This window comes from Lotus japonicus, chromosome 1 (genome assembly GCF_012489685.1).
Source record: "Lotus japonicus ecotype B-129 chromosome 1, LjGifu_v1.2".
NCBI lineage: Eukaryota > Viridiplantae > Streptophyta > Magnoliopsida > Fabales > Fabaceae > Lotus > Lotus japonicus.
Window position 1 is genome coordinate 102,832,387 of NC_080041.1, and position 17,730 is coordinate 102,850,116.

General features: G+C 35.7%; 1 protein-coding gene and 1 long non-coding RNA gene across 2 annotated transcripts; one reads left to right on the plus strand and one right to left on the minus strand.

Moving 5' to 3' along the window:
• Positions 1–2,319: 2,319 nt before the first annotated feature.
• Positions 2,320–9,884, minus strand: LOC130728579 (probable galacturonosyltransferase 14). Its single transcript, XM_057580086.1, has 6 exons — positions 9,180–9,884; positions 8,437–8,492; positions 8,189–8,344; positions 5,642–6,232; positions 3,844–4,146; positions 2,320–3,272 (listed from the first exon to the last, which is right to left on the minus strand). Exons 1-6 carry the CDS (start codon positions 9,394–9,396, stop codon positions 2,988–2,990), a joined length of 1,608 nt encoding a protein of 535 aa, XP_057436069.1. The 5' UTR covers positions 9,397–9,884; the 3' UTR covers positions 2,320–2,987.
• Positions 9,885–15,464: 5,580 nt separating this feature from the next.
• Positions 15,465–16,143, plus strand: LOC130728582 (uncharacterized). Its single transcript, XR_009015706.1, has 2 exons — positions 15,465–15,538; positions 15,776–16,143. It is a non-coding gene; the product is annotated as an uncharacterized LOC130728582 (long non-coding RNA).
• Positions 16,144–17,730: the final 1,587 nt, after the last annotated feature.

The following is a 17,730-nucleotide window of genomic DNA, read 5'->3' on the forward strand; positions in this document are numbered from 1 at the left end:
AACTCAGGTAATTCAGTAATATTTTAACATATGTCGTAAAAATTTCAGCTTATATTAAGTAAAAAATTACATAATCACCTAAGATTAAGATAATTTTACCTCATATTTATTTGGGCTAATTTAGACAATTCAAAATAGTATATGTGTTGGAATCCCCAATTGATTTTCTTATAGTTGTATATACATGAAGATAAAGGCAAAAACAAATTGCAATTTACATGTAGTGCCTATGTCTTGAGTTATTAATTTAACAGATTATATTCCAAGGAAGAAATAAGTTATTTATGTACCTGAAAAATTAACAGATTATTTTGCACATAATGGCAGAGTAGCATGGTTAATAGTTGGATCTTCTATACCGTACACTAACTTACATTTTTACAACAATTATCCTGACAGTATATGTAAAGGTACATGAATGTGTACAAAAGATGAGTCCATTATGAGGAAGAAACATGAAATGTAGTTATTATGATGGAGTGTTCAGACTTCTAAGCTCAAATTATGACAAACCCATTAGGGGAAGAGTCCTTATCTGATAGCTGACAATATAAATTCTGAACAACCATGAGTGGGAGCTCAAGCAATCTTGTTAATATGTACAAGGAAAATGATAGGTAAACAAACATTCATATATCGTAGAGACATTCGACAACACTCAAAATGAGAAAATAATAGAAAAAAAAGTATTAAATATGATTTATGATAAATTTGAAAAAAATAATAGTGTCAGCACTCTAAATGTTTAACAAGATCAAATATTCCTCATATCATATTGATAGACTTTACTTGTGGTCCATATATGCTTTGTCAAGTGCTGGTTGATGAGTATCTTTTTAATTTTTGTAATGGTTACTTCTTATTCTTACTTTTTATTCAGAGTCTAAAGAACCTTTCAAATTGCTTCATATAAGATTTTGGAAGAATCGACTCTTCAATGTTGGGGCATAACTAAATGACACTTGTTAAAGTTTAATCATTCAGCTAAATTGCTTGACAACACTTGAATAAGAAAATGAAAAAAAGGGTCCCATTTAAATGGTAGATCAATAATATTCAATATTTTACTGTTATTATGTATTTGAAAATAAGATCCTCTATGCACTTTGAAGGGATCATAGTTAGGCGCAATTTTGTTGTTGAGAGCTATGACATCAGAAAACGTAACATCAGAATAATTTTAATTGGAAATCTTGTCATCATCAACTTCAGCAAAGTCATCCTCTAAAACTCTTATCTTTCATATCTTTAGTCATTAGAACTACATGCATGTTAATTAAAGTTAGTTAATCTTCATATCATAGAGAATCCCTTTTGCCGACATGATTCTTTTGACATCCATATTAGCATTTTTTACCTGTTTCTTTTTTATGGGTGTAAATATGTTAGAGAGACTATAAAAGCTTTTATAACATAATGGTTTTTTCTGAGCCCTATAAAATCTAGTTTGTCTACAACTAAACTAACATCTTATTAGTTTAGAACTTTTTGTCTGGTGAGTGGATTATTTTCATATATTGTATGTATATATGTGTAGATATCAAAAAGGAGTTGTGAAGTTTTAATATTTTTTAATTATATTTAATATACCATTAAATATTTAATAATTTTCCTGAGTGCAATAACCATCTTGATATCATACAAATTCCTATAGAAAGAACTTCATAATAAAGTAACTCGGGATCCTAAGTCTTTTGGATATAAATAATGCTACCACTACCAGTCATCAACAAATGAGTGTTGAAAATGTTTGCTCAAAATAAATATTGTAGTAAGAGTTTCAATTAAAAGGAACAAGTAAAAAAGAAATTTTAGTACTGTAAAAATGAAAATTGTAAACTAACTTGAAGAGAAAAGCACCATGCAGTCACTTTCATGTACCCTTTAAATAGTGTTGGAAAATACAATGACAAATTGGCCACCATTGTTGACTTTTAAGTTTTAACCAAACATTACTCAGCCATATGCAGCATGGAGTGACTCATCCCTCCTTCATAACACCCCACATAGTCAAAAGGCACATGGTAAGAATGTTATTTCTCATTAATATTCTTGACCGATATGATCCAACTGTGACATCCAGAAGCTACTCTCATAGAACCTTCTCTCCAGAGTTAATTATTGATTCATAACAATTGCAGAATGACTTCAAAACATGCCCATGATTTAGATTCACATCAGAAATCGTTCATTTTACACTTAGCTCATTTTTAGGGAGAAGGAAATATAGTTCAGTAACAAGGTTGTTAAAGCAGAGGTATAGTACAAGTACAACAATTAAGAGAGGTCGATTTGGAGCAGGCATTGCAAGGATGGGGAGAAGAGGAAAAAAGAATTTTCTGCACATTTCCAATGTCTCAGTAATCGTACACAATGAATAACAATATATATCCTACAAACAGTTCCCCAATTCAATGGACCCGTAACAAAGCAATATCGTGAACTACTCCTAGAATTCACCATCATGATAACAAATCAAATTTGGGTGAAGGTAAAAATTGGTACTAACAAAATTTAAGAAACTAAAAAAATTGATGGCTCTAGAGGGGGGAACCTCACAAATTAACTGTCCTAGCACTTGTGTTCTTCTCAACACCAACTAGATTGATGAAACAGGCATGACCTTTTTATCTCCAGCAATCAGTTTATTCACCAACATTCAACCATGGAATCTTTTGCTATATTTTTTGTCCCATAGAAGACCAATAATAGTATCCTTTCACCAACCAAAAATAAGGGGTGTGTTCCTATTTCACAAACTCAAGGACTCAAATGATTCTCAAGGCCATGCAGGGGTGGGGGATTGTAGCAAATCCACCCACAAAGCTTTTGATCACTTTTCCCTCTCAACCAAAAGTCCACTTGCCCTTGTCAAATTTATCTTGAAGAAAATCTCAAGCCTCAAAAATTTAGATGAAACCTGAATTACCCGTGCGTCCCTTTCATGTTTCCTTATTGTACAAAGTGCAATGCTCCTCATTGGTAGACTATGGTTCCAGGATGTGACAGTTCCTAACAAAATCATTTGAATAGTTGACATACTTGGACCAAAATGGCCTAAGATGTTCAAAGCCAATTTGCAACCAGGGTTTTGACTGGCCATTGTAGTGAATAACAGCAGCCTTTTTCACTCTCTCAATATTGGTATTGTTCTGATAACCCAAGCCAAGCATGTGCCAAGAGGGATCAATTGGGTGAACATGGCCTTTGAATGCAATCAATGCAGGAGGTAGGGTTCCTAGCTTCCACATTGTCAGATTTGACTTCAGATTCTGCCACAGTGAAGACGTCAATAATATATTCTTTGGTAAAAGAAAATTGAAGAACAAATGCCCAACATTTTCTTTCAATTTCAGAAAAAAAGGAATGTGGAAGATGTTAAACCCCACATGTCATGAACCAATTAAACAACGATCCCAAAATATAAAACTATAGGGTGAAGTAACAAGAGCGTTTTTATACTATACTTCTAGCATGCCCTCTCACACTATAGCTCATTAGACTTGAAGCATGGATAACGCACAGGCCCACCTACATTGTGCAGAAACTCAATTTTCATTTATTAGAATAACAGGGGTCACAAGGATCAAACTCTAAACCACTTGGTCATAGAGACTCTGATACCATGTCATGAACCAAATATCCTAAAAGCTTAAGCGATTGGGTGAAGTAACATGAATGGGTTTTATATTAAACTTCTAACACCACACAATCAGTTGCTGAGCAACGGCATTAATTTATAACAATCGGTGGATTTTTCATGAACTTCAAAACTAATGAAAATCAATAATTTTAAATTTTGATAAACTAAAGTTCTGTTAGACAGAGTTTATGGACTTTTACCTCTTTCAGCCAGGAATGATATGTCTCTCTTATATTAGTCCTTCTCCATGCACTAAGATCAAATATATTCATTCCATAAGCCCATGCACACTCTTCAGGGTCCAAATGCTCTGCAACGAGGGGGTGGGAAAAATTGAAGTAGTTCCTAAATCGCTTCGACATCACCCACTCATCTTCACCTTTGCAAGTTTCCACAGCTCCATTTACTTTTCCTTCCAGATCAATTTCCCAAAGAGGAGACAAATCACGCTGAATCACCACATCATCATCTAGAAAGACCACCTTGTCAAGATTGGGGAAAAGCTGTTTGACACATAAGACAAACATAAGAGATATATTAAACAGAATCCAATTTATTTTTTGAAGAAAAGGAAGACAATAAGAGCAAGAATAGTTTCTCCATCATTGCTGAATGCTGAGGAATACTGATGAAAGCAATGCAATGCAAAAACAATACAAAATTATCAATCATCTACTTACACAAGAAATAATAGATTGGGAGAGGGAAACATCCCTCCTTTCATTTTTTAACACATTCACAAGTAGGAATGGAAATAGGCTGGGCAGGGCTGGACTTTCTAATTCCTAAGCTTGGCCGGCTTTCCAAACTTAGACATGAATCTGGCTTATTAGTCTAATGTATACCATTGTAACAGCCAGTCCTAACCTTTTTAAAAGGCCAGCTCAAGCCTGAAAACCTATTTAAAAGCCTACTTCATAATAAGATTGACATAGCTCATAAGTTTATCTCTAAATAGGCTTGTAAGCTCAAATCTTTATGTAGGTTAACGAGTTTAAATTTTCAAATAAGTCAATATGTATATAATTTGAAAATATAAAATAAAAATCTAATATAATAATAATAGCAATAATACAAATGTTATATTATTTATACTTTCCTTTATAGGAATTTTTAAATAGCTTGAGCCTGATTTTTTTAGTTAAGTAGGCTTTTTATAAAGCCTTCCCCTGATTTATTTAGTAAATTGGCCCAGTCTAGCCTGGCCTGTTGAAGCCCAGGCCACAGGCCCACGTGGGAGGTTTGGCCTATTTCCATCCCTACATTACCACAAGCAAGAACGCTAAAAAGTAGAGAGAAAAGAAAGAAAGTGAACAAATCAGCAAAGGTTTATTGAATCTCAAAAAAAAAATGAGAATGCTCCTTTTAGAGGTTTCCCTTTCAACAAAGAGTTTTCTGCCATACAACTGAGCTAATGTTCAGTTTCAGAATACCCTCTCTTATGCCCTTCCTATTCTATTTAAAGTTCCTGCTACTATCCCTTTCACCCGTCTAACCATAAAAATAATATTTAACTGTGTTATTCCATCTTACTGCTTTGCCCTACTTCTGTTGGCTTTCTTTTATTCTTCTCTATTGTGCCCTGTCACATTTCATGGTTTATGTTCTTGCTTTGTGTTTTATAGGTTCCTACTAACCAAGACAACCATTTTTCTTGAATTAATACTAAATCATTTATTATGCGAAATGTTTTATAAGTTCACTTTAATTACTGGTTTTGTGAAAAATTAAAAGATATTCAGCACCCAATCCACCCATAGCTACTTCTGGTTCACTAAAGCATTCATAAATATACAATGCAGAACTTTACAGATTTGAGTGATTGGTATTCAATCATTTCTTTATGTTACATTCAACATGAATTATATTCTAGTAAAATCATCACAGAATATAAGATAACAATAGCTAATGAGTTGTAGTATTGCTTTATCATTATAGCAAATTATGGTTTGAAAAGTAACAACAATATTGAGAGGGACTGATCGGAATCAAACCTACCTCTGGTATATATATGCGGAGATGGTTGAGTAAAGATATGTACTTTGGACTTCTAGCCTGCAACTTAGATGCAAATTTACGTGGAGTGGTATCACTGAGATTGGCTCCTAAAACATGATTCCCGTGATAGTAGTCCCTGATCCCGTTTTGATTTTCTACAGCTTCAAGTACTGGAACATTCTCTCTAGTCAACCAGTCAAACTGGTGAATGCCTTTGATTTCAACTACAGCAGGGGAGACAGGATTTAGCGCAAACCATGAGTGCATACCCGGATAAGTTTTTTTATCGGTGATCACATGGAAGACTATCTTCTCAGGTTTCAAAGATGACTGGACAGTAGAAGTAACAACCACTGAAGCAGCCAATATGTTATCAGTTGACAGAATAAAATGGTGGTTAGAGTTGTCAGACAGTAAAGGAAGTAACTCTGGAGGAGGCAATTGTTTGCGTGCCTGGGCATTTGATGAATACTCATCAGTCAAACGCAAAGACAGACAATGAATCCCTTTAGGGATAGAACTTGCTGCAAAGTGTTTATTCATCAGCTCTGCAAATTTAGACTCTCTGATTTCTCTCTCAAATTTCTCCATCTGTCCCAAAAAGCACAGCATTTTAAGGAAGATCAATATAATCATAATTTACCACAATATTAAGCTGTTGCAGAATAAATTATAAATGTGAATACTATTTATGCTAAATTTCACACACCAATCTTGTACATGCTCATACAGTTTCTCTAAGTACTAATAGGGTTGCATTAAACCTATGGCTACCATTCATGAGAAATTATGGCTGCAAACTCATGAAAATATGATGATGACAGAGTATTACTAACTAAATTTTCTTTACAGATTATGAAGGGTACTACCAACTGCAAATAAATAGACATTCATGATTCAATATATACAATTGCACATTATTCAAATGAAACAAACAATTAAACAAAGAAAGGAAAGAAGAGTATAAAATGAAACCCAACATAAAACTGAGCATCTTCATTCATTAAAAAAATAAGAGGGAAAAATATTAATTAGGCTTGTTACAGATAAACCAAAATTAAAAAATCATAACATATAATGATTTTAACAGAAGCCTCAATATGAAAGATATGGCATCTTGTGGAATTTGAACTTTTCCAGATCTTAAATGGTAGAGAATTTTCTAAATTTAAGTCTCTTTTAGGCCTCCTTGAGGCCTAAACTCTATTCATTGTCTCCTAACTCAGATAAAATTGATCTCTTCGAACCTTCCAGGTTTTTTCATGCAAATCAGTAAATCTATGTCAGATATAACTAAAATGATGTGCCAGATATAACTAAGATGATGTGCCAGATCTAAACTCTATCTACTTATGTTTTCATGCAAATCAGACAAAAGCTAACTGACAGATGTGCCAGATATAACTAAAATGTGAGAAGTTTGAGTAATGAACGTTGCATTTGTAATTGCAGCAATTAATTATTATCATCTATCTACATGATAAAGTTCATAATTGATAGAGATCCTTATCAAAAGAGTAGAAAACTCTTTAGCCAACCTGAATTACATAACAACCTGACATTCTAGAAAAGTGCAAGTGTCATATAACATAAGTTGTTTAGACATCCAAAGAGTACTTTCAATAATACTGTGATTACTTGGAAACACTTCAAAACAAGTCTCCGATAAACACTGTACACACTGCAGCAATCAAACTACATTTAAGCAATCCGATAGAGGAAAACTGGAAATGAGTATAATCATGACTATAGCAATCAAACTACATTCAAGATAAATTATAAACTGATATTCATAAAAGATGAATGGCCAGTATATATCAATGTTAAAAGCAATCTAAATTATAAATGATCATGGTCCAATATTCTTGACTGAATTTTTATGAGGTTATAGCATCAAAGCTAGGAGCAACATCAGAAGAAAGATAACACTTTCTCAATGCAACAAGTAAATAAAACATAAATAACTATGAATAGAGCAAACATAATTCAGAACTGCTTTCAAATCTCTCTATACACACAAGAAGAAAAAATTCCTTTCATGGCCATAGTTGTGCTTGTAGATGAACCAAAACTAAAGACAAATCCTGCATATCTTAATAATACAATATAGTTGGTAAAATGATATCAAAACAACACAGAACCAGGTTTGGCATGAAACTCCATTCAATTTAGAAAACCATAGCCATGGACTTGTACACTCGGAATAAATGTTACATTTTAGAAAATCATCGCATCTTCTATACGACTATACAGAATATTGTGTCTTCATTATATTATATAAGTTGTCTTAGAAAGAACAGTCTCTTTTTTGGTAAGTTGTCTTCACATTCCTATGTACACATCCCAGCATTTAACTTTCAGTGAGAACAGAGCTACAAATAAATTATGTGTTTCCCTCGTAAGCCATACCACATATGCGATATTATAACAGTTAAAAATATTAATAGAATTTTGAATTTTCAGACAACCCTTTCCCTGGCCAATAGACTCAATACCAACTAGCCAAGAAACAGAAACTAGTTTGACATCAATGTAAAGGCAACTTACCATTCCCCTTAACATGAACGCAAAAGTTTTCGCATCATATTGATTGTTCTTCATATCAGAAACCAGTTGATCAAAGGAATCTGGCAGCTTTTGATCAGCTGGAATTTCCTCAGTCTTTACTTCATTAAGGATCTCATAAAAATCTCTAACCAGTCTCTGCAGCATCATCAATATCACCATTAGCAAAAGGGCTCCGATAAAAGTTTTAAACCAAAATTTTATTGGATATGTTAATAAAAATTATTTACCCCCGAATCGTCAACCCTACGAAGAAACTTTGGTCCCAACCGCCTGCCTAAACAATCTGGAGCAAAAATACAAGGAATCATTTAATGGTTCAAAACATGCACAAGGTGACACATAAAAAAAGGCAAAAACTATTGAACTTTCAGAACTTGATCCAAGTAACATAAAAAGTAAACAAGCTACAAACTAGAACAGTTGATGTTTCAGAAAGACAGAAATAGATAAATCAGAACTTTTTTTATCAAGTTATCAACAAACTCGAAAAATCAGCATCCAGCTTTTTACAACAGGGACCTTAAAAACACCACGAAGAGGTCTTCCAGTTAAAACATATGTAAAATGTTCATTTCTGACATGAAAGACTCGACAGCTTACAAAATTCAGCAATGTATGTTGTCACAAAATAACATCTCCAACAACTAATTTTTTAGTTGGATAAGATTGCAGTCATCAAAATCATGCAAATGAATCACTGAAACTGCCCGCTCACACTTCAGATCCTAAAATGAAGGAGCATATAAACTACCAAGTAGCTACAAAAGTTTCATAAAGAAAATCAATTACAATTGCACTAAACTACCTCCAGACATCAACATTCATTATAAATAAAAATATATAAACAAACAAGACATGATCATATTGTAACCAAATGTTCAAATCAAGATCTAGCCTAAACAAAACAAATAAACAAACATGTATCTATCTACATGGGTTGAGATAAAGGGATTGATAGATAATATAGTACCGAATGAGGAGCAGTTGTTGACACCTTCAAGGGTAACAAGAGCAGTGAGAATGAATACAAAAGGCAACAAAAAAGCGAGGATGAGGATAGTGTGGAAGAGGGTTCGATAGGAAATGTGGCGAGCTGCGACCTTGATCTTCATCAAGTCAATGAACCCATTGTTGTTGCTGCTCGATATCGTGATGCTTCTCATGCTAGGAGAGAAGTGAAGCTGCATCGTCGTCTATGCATATGCAGCCTCACAGCAGCAACCCTAGCAGAAGAAGAAGAAGCAGAAGAGACGTAGATGATGCTGCAACCCCAAAACGACACCCATCTCCCCAAAACGCACCACATCAGATTCAGATCCACCAATCGATCGGGGTCGGTAGTGGAAGCGGAATTGAGATCGGTTTCGAATCTGGGTCGTGCTCAAATCTGAAAAGTTTTGATTTTTCTTCTTCTTCTTATGGGTTCTTCTGGTTCTGGAAGACCGCATTGGGGTCTTCAACCAATTGGGGTGTGGTTGAATCGATTCAATCACAGATTGGAGGAATCAATGGAGCTTCGTTTCTTCTCTGATTCGCTCTGTTGTGTTGAGGTTAAGGTTCAAGTTTCGTTCCCAATGGATCAAGAAGGAAGAAGAGAAGAGAGAAGAAGAGAGAGAGAATGTGAGTATGTTTTTTTAGTTTTGTTGGTTGATTTTTTTGAGTTTTTATTTTTTGGTTTTTTTTTCCTTAGTTTATGAGGAGCATTCTCATTGGTCCGATCTGAAATTTCGTTTTCTATGAAATGTTTTTATGAGGGAAAAGAAAAAAGAAAGAAAGAAAGAAGGAAAATGTGAAAGGCTTTTTGTTGTGTGAGTCAAAGTCCTTGTTTGCTAAGTTAGAGAGAAAGGGTGGAGGAGGAGAGAAATGTGGTGGGTGTTTGACCTTGAGATTAGGGAGGGGAGCATGATCTAGGAGCTATTTTTAGATGGGGAAGGCTTGAAGGATTACGTGGATAGATAGCATTACAAGGAAAGTGGTGGGTAATTTTAGTTAAATTAGTGATTATGATATATCCTCTACATACTAACACTTTGTTTGGTTTATGAGAGAAAAGAGAAAAGGTGAAAAAGATAATATGTTTTATAGTTTTTTTTGGTACAGATAGAAATATAAGAAAAGAGAAAATAAAGAATGATGTGGATATAAGAGAAATAATTACTTTTTGTACTAATAAGACAGTTTTATCCCACATAAAATATAATGTTGGGACATATCATATTCAATCAAAAGATGTGGAGAAGCTTGCATAAGCGCAACCCATTATCACCATACTTGCTCATCTTATGTGGAGAGGTTTTGCTGCGATGTTGAAGATAGTGGAGTCTTCTTCCATGCATGGCTTAAGGATTGCTCACAATGCCCCTATTATTTCCCACTTATTCTTACGTATGATAGCTAGGTGTTTGCTCAGGAATCTGTGCAAGAGGTTGCTTGTATCATTTCTATCTTTCACTCAAATGAACTTGCATCGGAACAAAAGATAAACCTTGACAAATCACAACTCTCGTGTGGTTGAAATGTTCCAAACAATAGACTTATTGAGCTTAAGCAATTGTTGGAAGTCAAGGCAATAGAGAGTTATGAGAAATACCTTGGTCTTCCCACCATGATTGGTAAATAGAAAGTGAGGTCTTCAACTTTGTCAAGTGTAAGATCAAGTTTTGATCTAGTAGTACAACTCTATGTTTTGATGATTACAAGTTAACCTTTTGATATGAACAATTGTGGTACTCTAACGTGTTTTTCTGAGTGTGCTATTTACAGGCTCTGACCTCAACTCAATCTCACACAAATCAGAAGCACTGTGTATAAAGAGTAACCCAAGCAACGCTTTCGCATTCACCATGTTCAGTATGAACAGTGGAAAAGCTTCAGAAGTTCTGAAGCTATACAAACTCTGATGTGGACTCAGTCGCTAGAAGCTCTGAAGATCCAGAAGTTCTGATAACCAAGAAACACTGAAGGTTCAGATGTTCTGATGGTGTAGAAGACTCTGAAGATCCAGAAGCTGAATAGTGGAAACTCTGAAGTCCAGAAGCAAGAAACTCTGAAGGCCATGTTCTTCCCTCTGAGTTCAGAATCAGAAGATACAATGGCCAGAGGATCTGTGTTTTCCCTCTGACTCTGATCAACCGGCTTCACAAGTTCCAATACGAAGCATTCCTCTGATCAGAAGTCTCCTAGGTTAAAAGGTCAAGTCGCTATCCAAGTACAAAAGCAAGTGTACCTTCCTGACGACCTACCTAACGTTCTCAGCCACAGCAGAAGCTGGATTTTCCAGAACTGCCCTCCAACGGTAGCATTTCCCATGCAACGCTCAACCCTAATCCTTGGAGTATATATAGAGGCTGAAGATTGAAAGAAGCGGCGAGAAGAAACATTCACATACGCAAGACATATTCAAAAAATTCTAAGCTTTCTTTCATCTGAAATTCATTGAGTTTACTATTAGCTTTTTAGAAGCAAATCTCTTGTAAACATTTCTTTGATAAACAGTTTGTTTAGTTCCTTTAGGAGATCAAGGTTGATCGGATCCTAGAGAAGACTAAGAGAGTGAATCTTAGTGTGAGCTAAGTCAGTGTAATTGTTAGTCACTTGTAGGTTTCAAGTGCAGTTGTAACTCTTACCTGATTAGTGGATTGCCTTCATTCTAAGAAGGAAGAAATCACCTTAACGGGTGGACTGGAGTAGCTTGAGTGATTTATCAAGTGAACCAGGATAAAATCCTTGTGTGCTTCTCTATCTCTTATCTTTAGCACTTAAGTTCTCGAAAGATTTGTCAAAATCTTTAAGGTGGAAGTTTTGTACTGAAAACGTTATTCAAACCCCCCCTTTCTACCGTTTTTCATACCTTCAATTGGTATCAGAGCGCAAGTTCTGATTACCACACCTAACAGTGTTCAGTGATCCGGGCCGGTGTGAAAAACAATGGCTGCCACCACCAGTGAAACTCAAAGAGATGGTTACAATGCAAAGCCTCCTATGTTCGACGGTCAAAGGTTCGAATATTGGAAAGATAGACTGGAAAGTTTCTTTCTGGGTTTCGATGCAGATCTCTGGGATATTATTGTGGATGGCTACGAGCGTCCAGTTGATGCAGATGGCAAGAAGATCCCAAGGTCAGAGATGACTGCAGATCAAAAGAAGCTGTACTCACAACATCACAAAGCAAGAGCAATTCTTCTAAGTGCTATTTCCTATGAAGAGTACCAGAAGATTACAAATCGTGAGTTTGCTAAAGGCATTTTTGAATCTCTGAAGATGTCTCATGAAGGAAACAAGAAGGTCAAAGAATCAAAGGCATTGTCTTTGATCCAAAAGTATGAATCCTTCATCATGGAGCCAAATGAATCCATTGAAGAAATGTTCTCCAGATTTCAATTGCTTGTAGCTGGCATACGACCTCTCAACAAGAGCTACACAACAAAAGATCATGTCATAAGAGTCATCAGGTGTCTTCCTGAAAGTTGGATGCCTTTGGTGACTTCAATAGAGCTCACGAGAGACGTTGAGAATATGAGTTTAGAAGAACTCATCAGCATTTTGAAATGCCATGAGCTGAAGCGCTCAGAGATGCAAGATCTGAGGAAAAAGTCCATAGCCTTGAAATCCAAATCTGAAAAGGCTAAGGTTGAGAAGTCAAAGGCTCTTCAAGCTGAAGAAGAAGAATCTGAAGAAGCATCAGAAGATTCTGATGAAGATGAGCTGACTCTGATCTCCAAGAGACTCAACCGCATCTGGAAGCACAGGCAGAGCAAGTTCAAAGGCTCTGGAAAGGCAAAAGGAAAGTATGAGTCCTCAGGCCAGAAGAAGTCTTCAATCAAGGAAGTCACATGTTTTGAGTGCAAAGAATCTGGGCACTACAAAAGTGATTGTCCAAAGTTGAAGAAAGACAAGAAGCCAAAGAAGCACTTCAAGGCCAAGAAGAGTCTGATGGTGACATTCGATGAATCAGAGTCAGAGGATGTTGACTCTGATGGTGAAGTCCAAGGACTCATGGCCATTGTCAAAGACAAATGAGCAGAGTCAAAGGAAGCTGTTGACTCTGACTCAGAATCAGAAGGAGATCCTAACTCAGACGATGAAAATGAGGTATTTGCTTCTTTCTCTACCTCTGAACTGAAACATGCTTTGTCTGATATCATGGATAAGTATAACTCTTTATTGTCTAAGCATAAAAAGTTGAAAAAGAACTTATCTGCTGTCTCCAAGACTCCTTCTGAACATGAGAAAATTATTTCTGATTTGAAAAATGAAAATCATGCTTTGGTAAATTCTAACTCTGTGCTTAAGAACCAGATTGCTAAGTTAGAAGAAATTGTTGCCTGTGATGCCTCTGATTGTAGGAATGAATCTAAGTATGAAGAGTCTTTTCAAAGATTCCTAGCTAAAAGCGTGGATAGAAGCTTAATGGCTTCAATGATCTATGGCGTAAGCAGAAATGGAATGCATGGCATTGGCTATTCTAAACCAATTAGAAATGAGCCTTCTGTGTCTAAAGCTAAATCCTTGTATGAATGCTTTGTTCCCTCTGGTACCATATTGCCTGATCCTGTACCTGCTAAAGTTGCTAAACATCCTCTTAAAAAAGGATCTTTCTCTATGACTAAATATCATGCAAATATTCCTTTAAAATATTATGTTGAGACACCCAAGGTGATCAGAACCTCTGGGGTAACTAACAAAAGAGTAACAAACAATAGATAAATTCATAATGTATTGCATAAACTTATATTATCACTCATAATACGATGTATCGAACGAGTAACTTGCTCATCACTAAATAAGCACTTGATTGAAAAAAGAGACCTTATTGAATAAGCTAAGTTAAAAGAAACAACCTCTTGTATGTATGTGTCCTATAATCATTCCACGTTATCAAAAGAAAACAATCCAATATTTATCTGCTGCCTGCGTTGCCCTTGCTTCACCAGACAGACACGAGTATGACATCTGTTTCGGCGGCGGAAGTCCGGACTCTGCTCCGATCACTCCTCCGAGTGGCTCGCCAGTTCCCAGACTACAACATCCGCGAATACACCAAACGACGCGTCGTCGACGCGTTTCGTGAAAACGCCTCACTCTCCGACGCTCCTTCCATCTTCGCCGCCTTCTCCGACGGCGAGGCCCTGCTCAGAGTCGTTAAACGACAGGCAGTTGTTTACTCCCTCTACGCCCCTAATATTCCCAGCGTCATGGACCTTCCAAACTAGCCCTTCTAATCACGGTTCGATTCCCCTTTTTCTTCAATACCCACTTTCAAAGATTCAATTTTTAGGGTTTTTCTAGGGGTTTTAGGGTTATAATTGTGTGTGACTGAGTTTGCAATTTCAATTCAATTTTCTTTCTCAAGTCATCAGTTTTAGGGCATGTTCAGATGAACTTTAAATTGAAAGTGCTATCAAATTGAATTATCTGTATGGGTAGTTCCAATTATGGTATTCTTCTGTCTGTGTTTGAATGTGCATAGACCATGGTGCTCTATGTGTGTTTTCATTTGTATTCAATATTCATAACTTCTATTTGCTATAGATTGTAAAATATCAATGCTTTTATGTAGAAAATTTGCAGTAGTACTAAGCACTCAGTACTCCTCTTTACAAGACTAGTGTTAAAGTGACAGCTTTTTATGATTTTAAATTCAAAAAAATTGAAACATTAGGGATAACCGGATAAGTTACCATACATAGGTAGGTCATAGGTGTAATCATTATAAGTATAGGTAAAAGAGTATGTTCTCATGGAGGACCATAGATTTTCCCCCTTTTCTAGAATAGCTTGGCCTTGGTATTGGTTTTGGTTTGTCTATACTCCTTTTCTTATTTTGTAATCACTCTGACTTGATTTTCTGCACTTGTAATTTTGAAACAATGCTGTCTCAAGTTGCAGATCATTTGAAAGCTAATCCACCATACCTTTGAAGTGAACTTCTCTTTTTATGGTACATAACTAAGGGTGTTATCAACCGGGAATTTAGTTGGTTAAGATCAGGAATTCATGATGTTCTTTATAAGTTAGTTCAAGGGTAAATACAATGATGTACATGACAGATAATCCCACTTTTGAGGAGCATTATTGAAGAGGTGTATTATTCATTACTGATAGATCTGACAAAGTTGTCAAAACTTCTTATAGTGTATTGAAACTGAGTTGATAACCTTATCATGTATTAAAATGCCCACAGTTCCCTAGCTAGTCATAACAGACTAATTATCATGGTGCATAATTTTTTTATCACTCTATAATTTGATCATATACAGGGTTTGCACGAAAGAGACTGAAAACTGGTTAATTGGGGCTGGGTTTCTGATCTGCAAAACCATGGAAAATGTAAGGAAACATTTTAGAATGAGTGGAATACTAGAATTAGATCCATTTTTATAAGTCAGAGTTTCTAATTCTATTGAGAAAAAAAGTCCTTAATTCTAAAAAACTGAAGATATTTAAGGTATTTTGCTATAGCATGACCAAGTAAATGTTCATTTTGTTAATTTGCTTCTCCATCATATCTGCTTTTCGCTTTAATGGTAAGAGGCTGTATTCACTCCTTTATTATTGCAACTGCAGGTTCTGAGTATGAGCCTTATTTATGTTGTGGAGTGGACCAGTCATGTATATGTGTTTCCTTACTCTGAGTTCAGCTGTCTGGAACTGGCAATGTAATGAAAATCTTCTGAGGTCTCAACTTTCTCTAGGAAAGGAATAATTGCTCTTTAATATCCAACACTCATTTTTGGTGGACAAGTTTGTGTATGCATTGTTTAAAGTTGAGTGGCACTCGCTAATTAATAAATGCGAACCGGGTTTAGTTATTATATTGAGTGATATTAGTTAGTCTGACTGTAAAACTTACTATTTTATTGAGTTTTTACATGCTGATGATCTCCTCCATAACAATCTTCTGATGCATTGCAAGAATGAGTTATTTGCCCTTCTGTTAAGGTGGATTATTTTGTTCTGGCGTTGTCTTTTATATTGAAGTTGAACAAGTAATAACCATCTGGAAGATTCCATTCAACTTGAATGAAGCAATGTTGTCTTTTACATTGAACTGGTAGTAACACTCTGAAAGATTCCATTCAACTTGAATGAAGCAATGTTGTCTTTTACATTGAACAAGTAATAGCACTCTGAAAGATTCCATTCTTCTTGAATGAAGCAAGTAAGAACTAAAAAAATCAAAGGGAGAAATAGTGGACCCTGTGTTTCACTGTATTCTACCTGCCAAACCTGCAACTTGAAACAAAATCAAGGGTTCTTGGGAATGGTAAACTCTAGAGAAAATATGTAGATCAGTTTGTAGCGTACATAGTGCATATGTGAGCAGAACACGAGAACTAAATCACGTGTGTTTAGATTTAATTGACTCAATGTCAATTCACATTTGAGTCAATATGACAAAATGTCAAAATCTTGATTCTCTATAGATGAATTGGGATGTGAGTTTTCATGATTGTGAATAGGGAATTGGGTTGCGAGTTTTGTCGCAAACAGGCAGTCCTTTTCGTGTGGATTTACATTATGGCCTTCTACATTGGTGTCATTGGGTGTGCTTTCTTAGAGTAACTCTGCAAGCTGGGATCACCCTAGATATGTCGTTACCCTCATGAAGCTGAAGTGGTGTTGTTGTGGGGCACTTAGGGTGAAGTGAGGAGGGGTCCTCCAACACTTGTTGAGAAGCTCTGATAGCCTATTGTTACTTTGTTTGAATCACCAGTTCAACTATTATGCTAGTATATGTAGTTTTGAATTAGGTTAATACTGGAGTGAACTTTAACTTGGTGATGCTATATATAGATAGCACTACTGTCAATACAGAGGCACTTTTTATAATCAATTCTGAGTATGATGAAATGAAAAAATACATAAGTTGCAAGAACCATTCTTTTTTATGAATTTCTTCCACCTGTCAGACAAACCGACAATCTCCAAGAAATTATATGGGTGTTGCATACTTGCATTGTAATTTTGTAAGCATAGGATTCAAGGGTACATATCAAAGTATTTCATCAGTCAAGCGCATTCCTTAGTTAGAGTCACATGGTAAAATCATTCTTCAATGAGCCACTATCAGTTGGTTTTTTGAAGTACACTTTCGCCAAGTTTCTAGCTCACTAACAATCCAGGTCTGAAAATCATGGTTTCCTCATCCTTCATTCTCTTTCTCTTTTATGTAGCAAAATTTTGTGGGGTAAGGAGCGTGTTTGGCATTCTAAAGTCTATCATGCCTACAAATAATGTTTATGTTCTTCTTTCTTTTCTTTAAAAGGGAAGGAAAGCGTAGGAGAAGTCCCCTCTTGTTTGAGAGATATTAAGAAGGGGGAAGTGTTTGAGGTATTTCTAAAAACCCTTGAAAACCCCTCCAAAACTCTTTTAGTTCCCTCAAGTTGAAAGGTTATGAGGAGTTTGGGGCTCACAAGCAAGGGAAGGGCATACCCCGCTTCCCCCTCTTGCCCTCCCTTCACCTCCCCCCAAAAACTCACAAACAAAGCCTTTTAACTATCATGTTTCATACGTAGTTA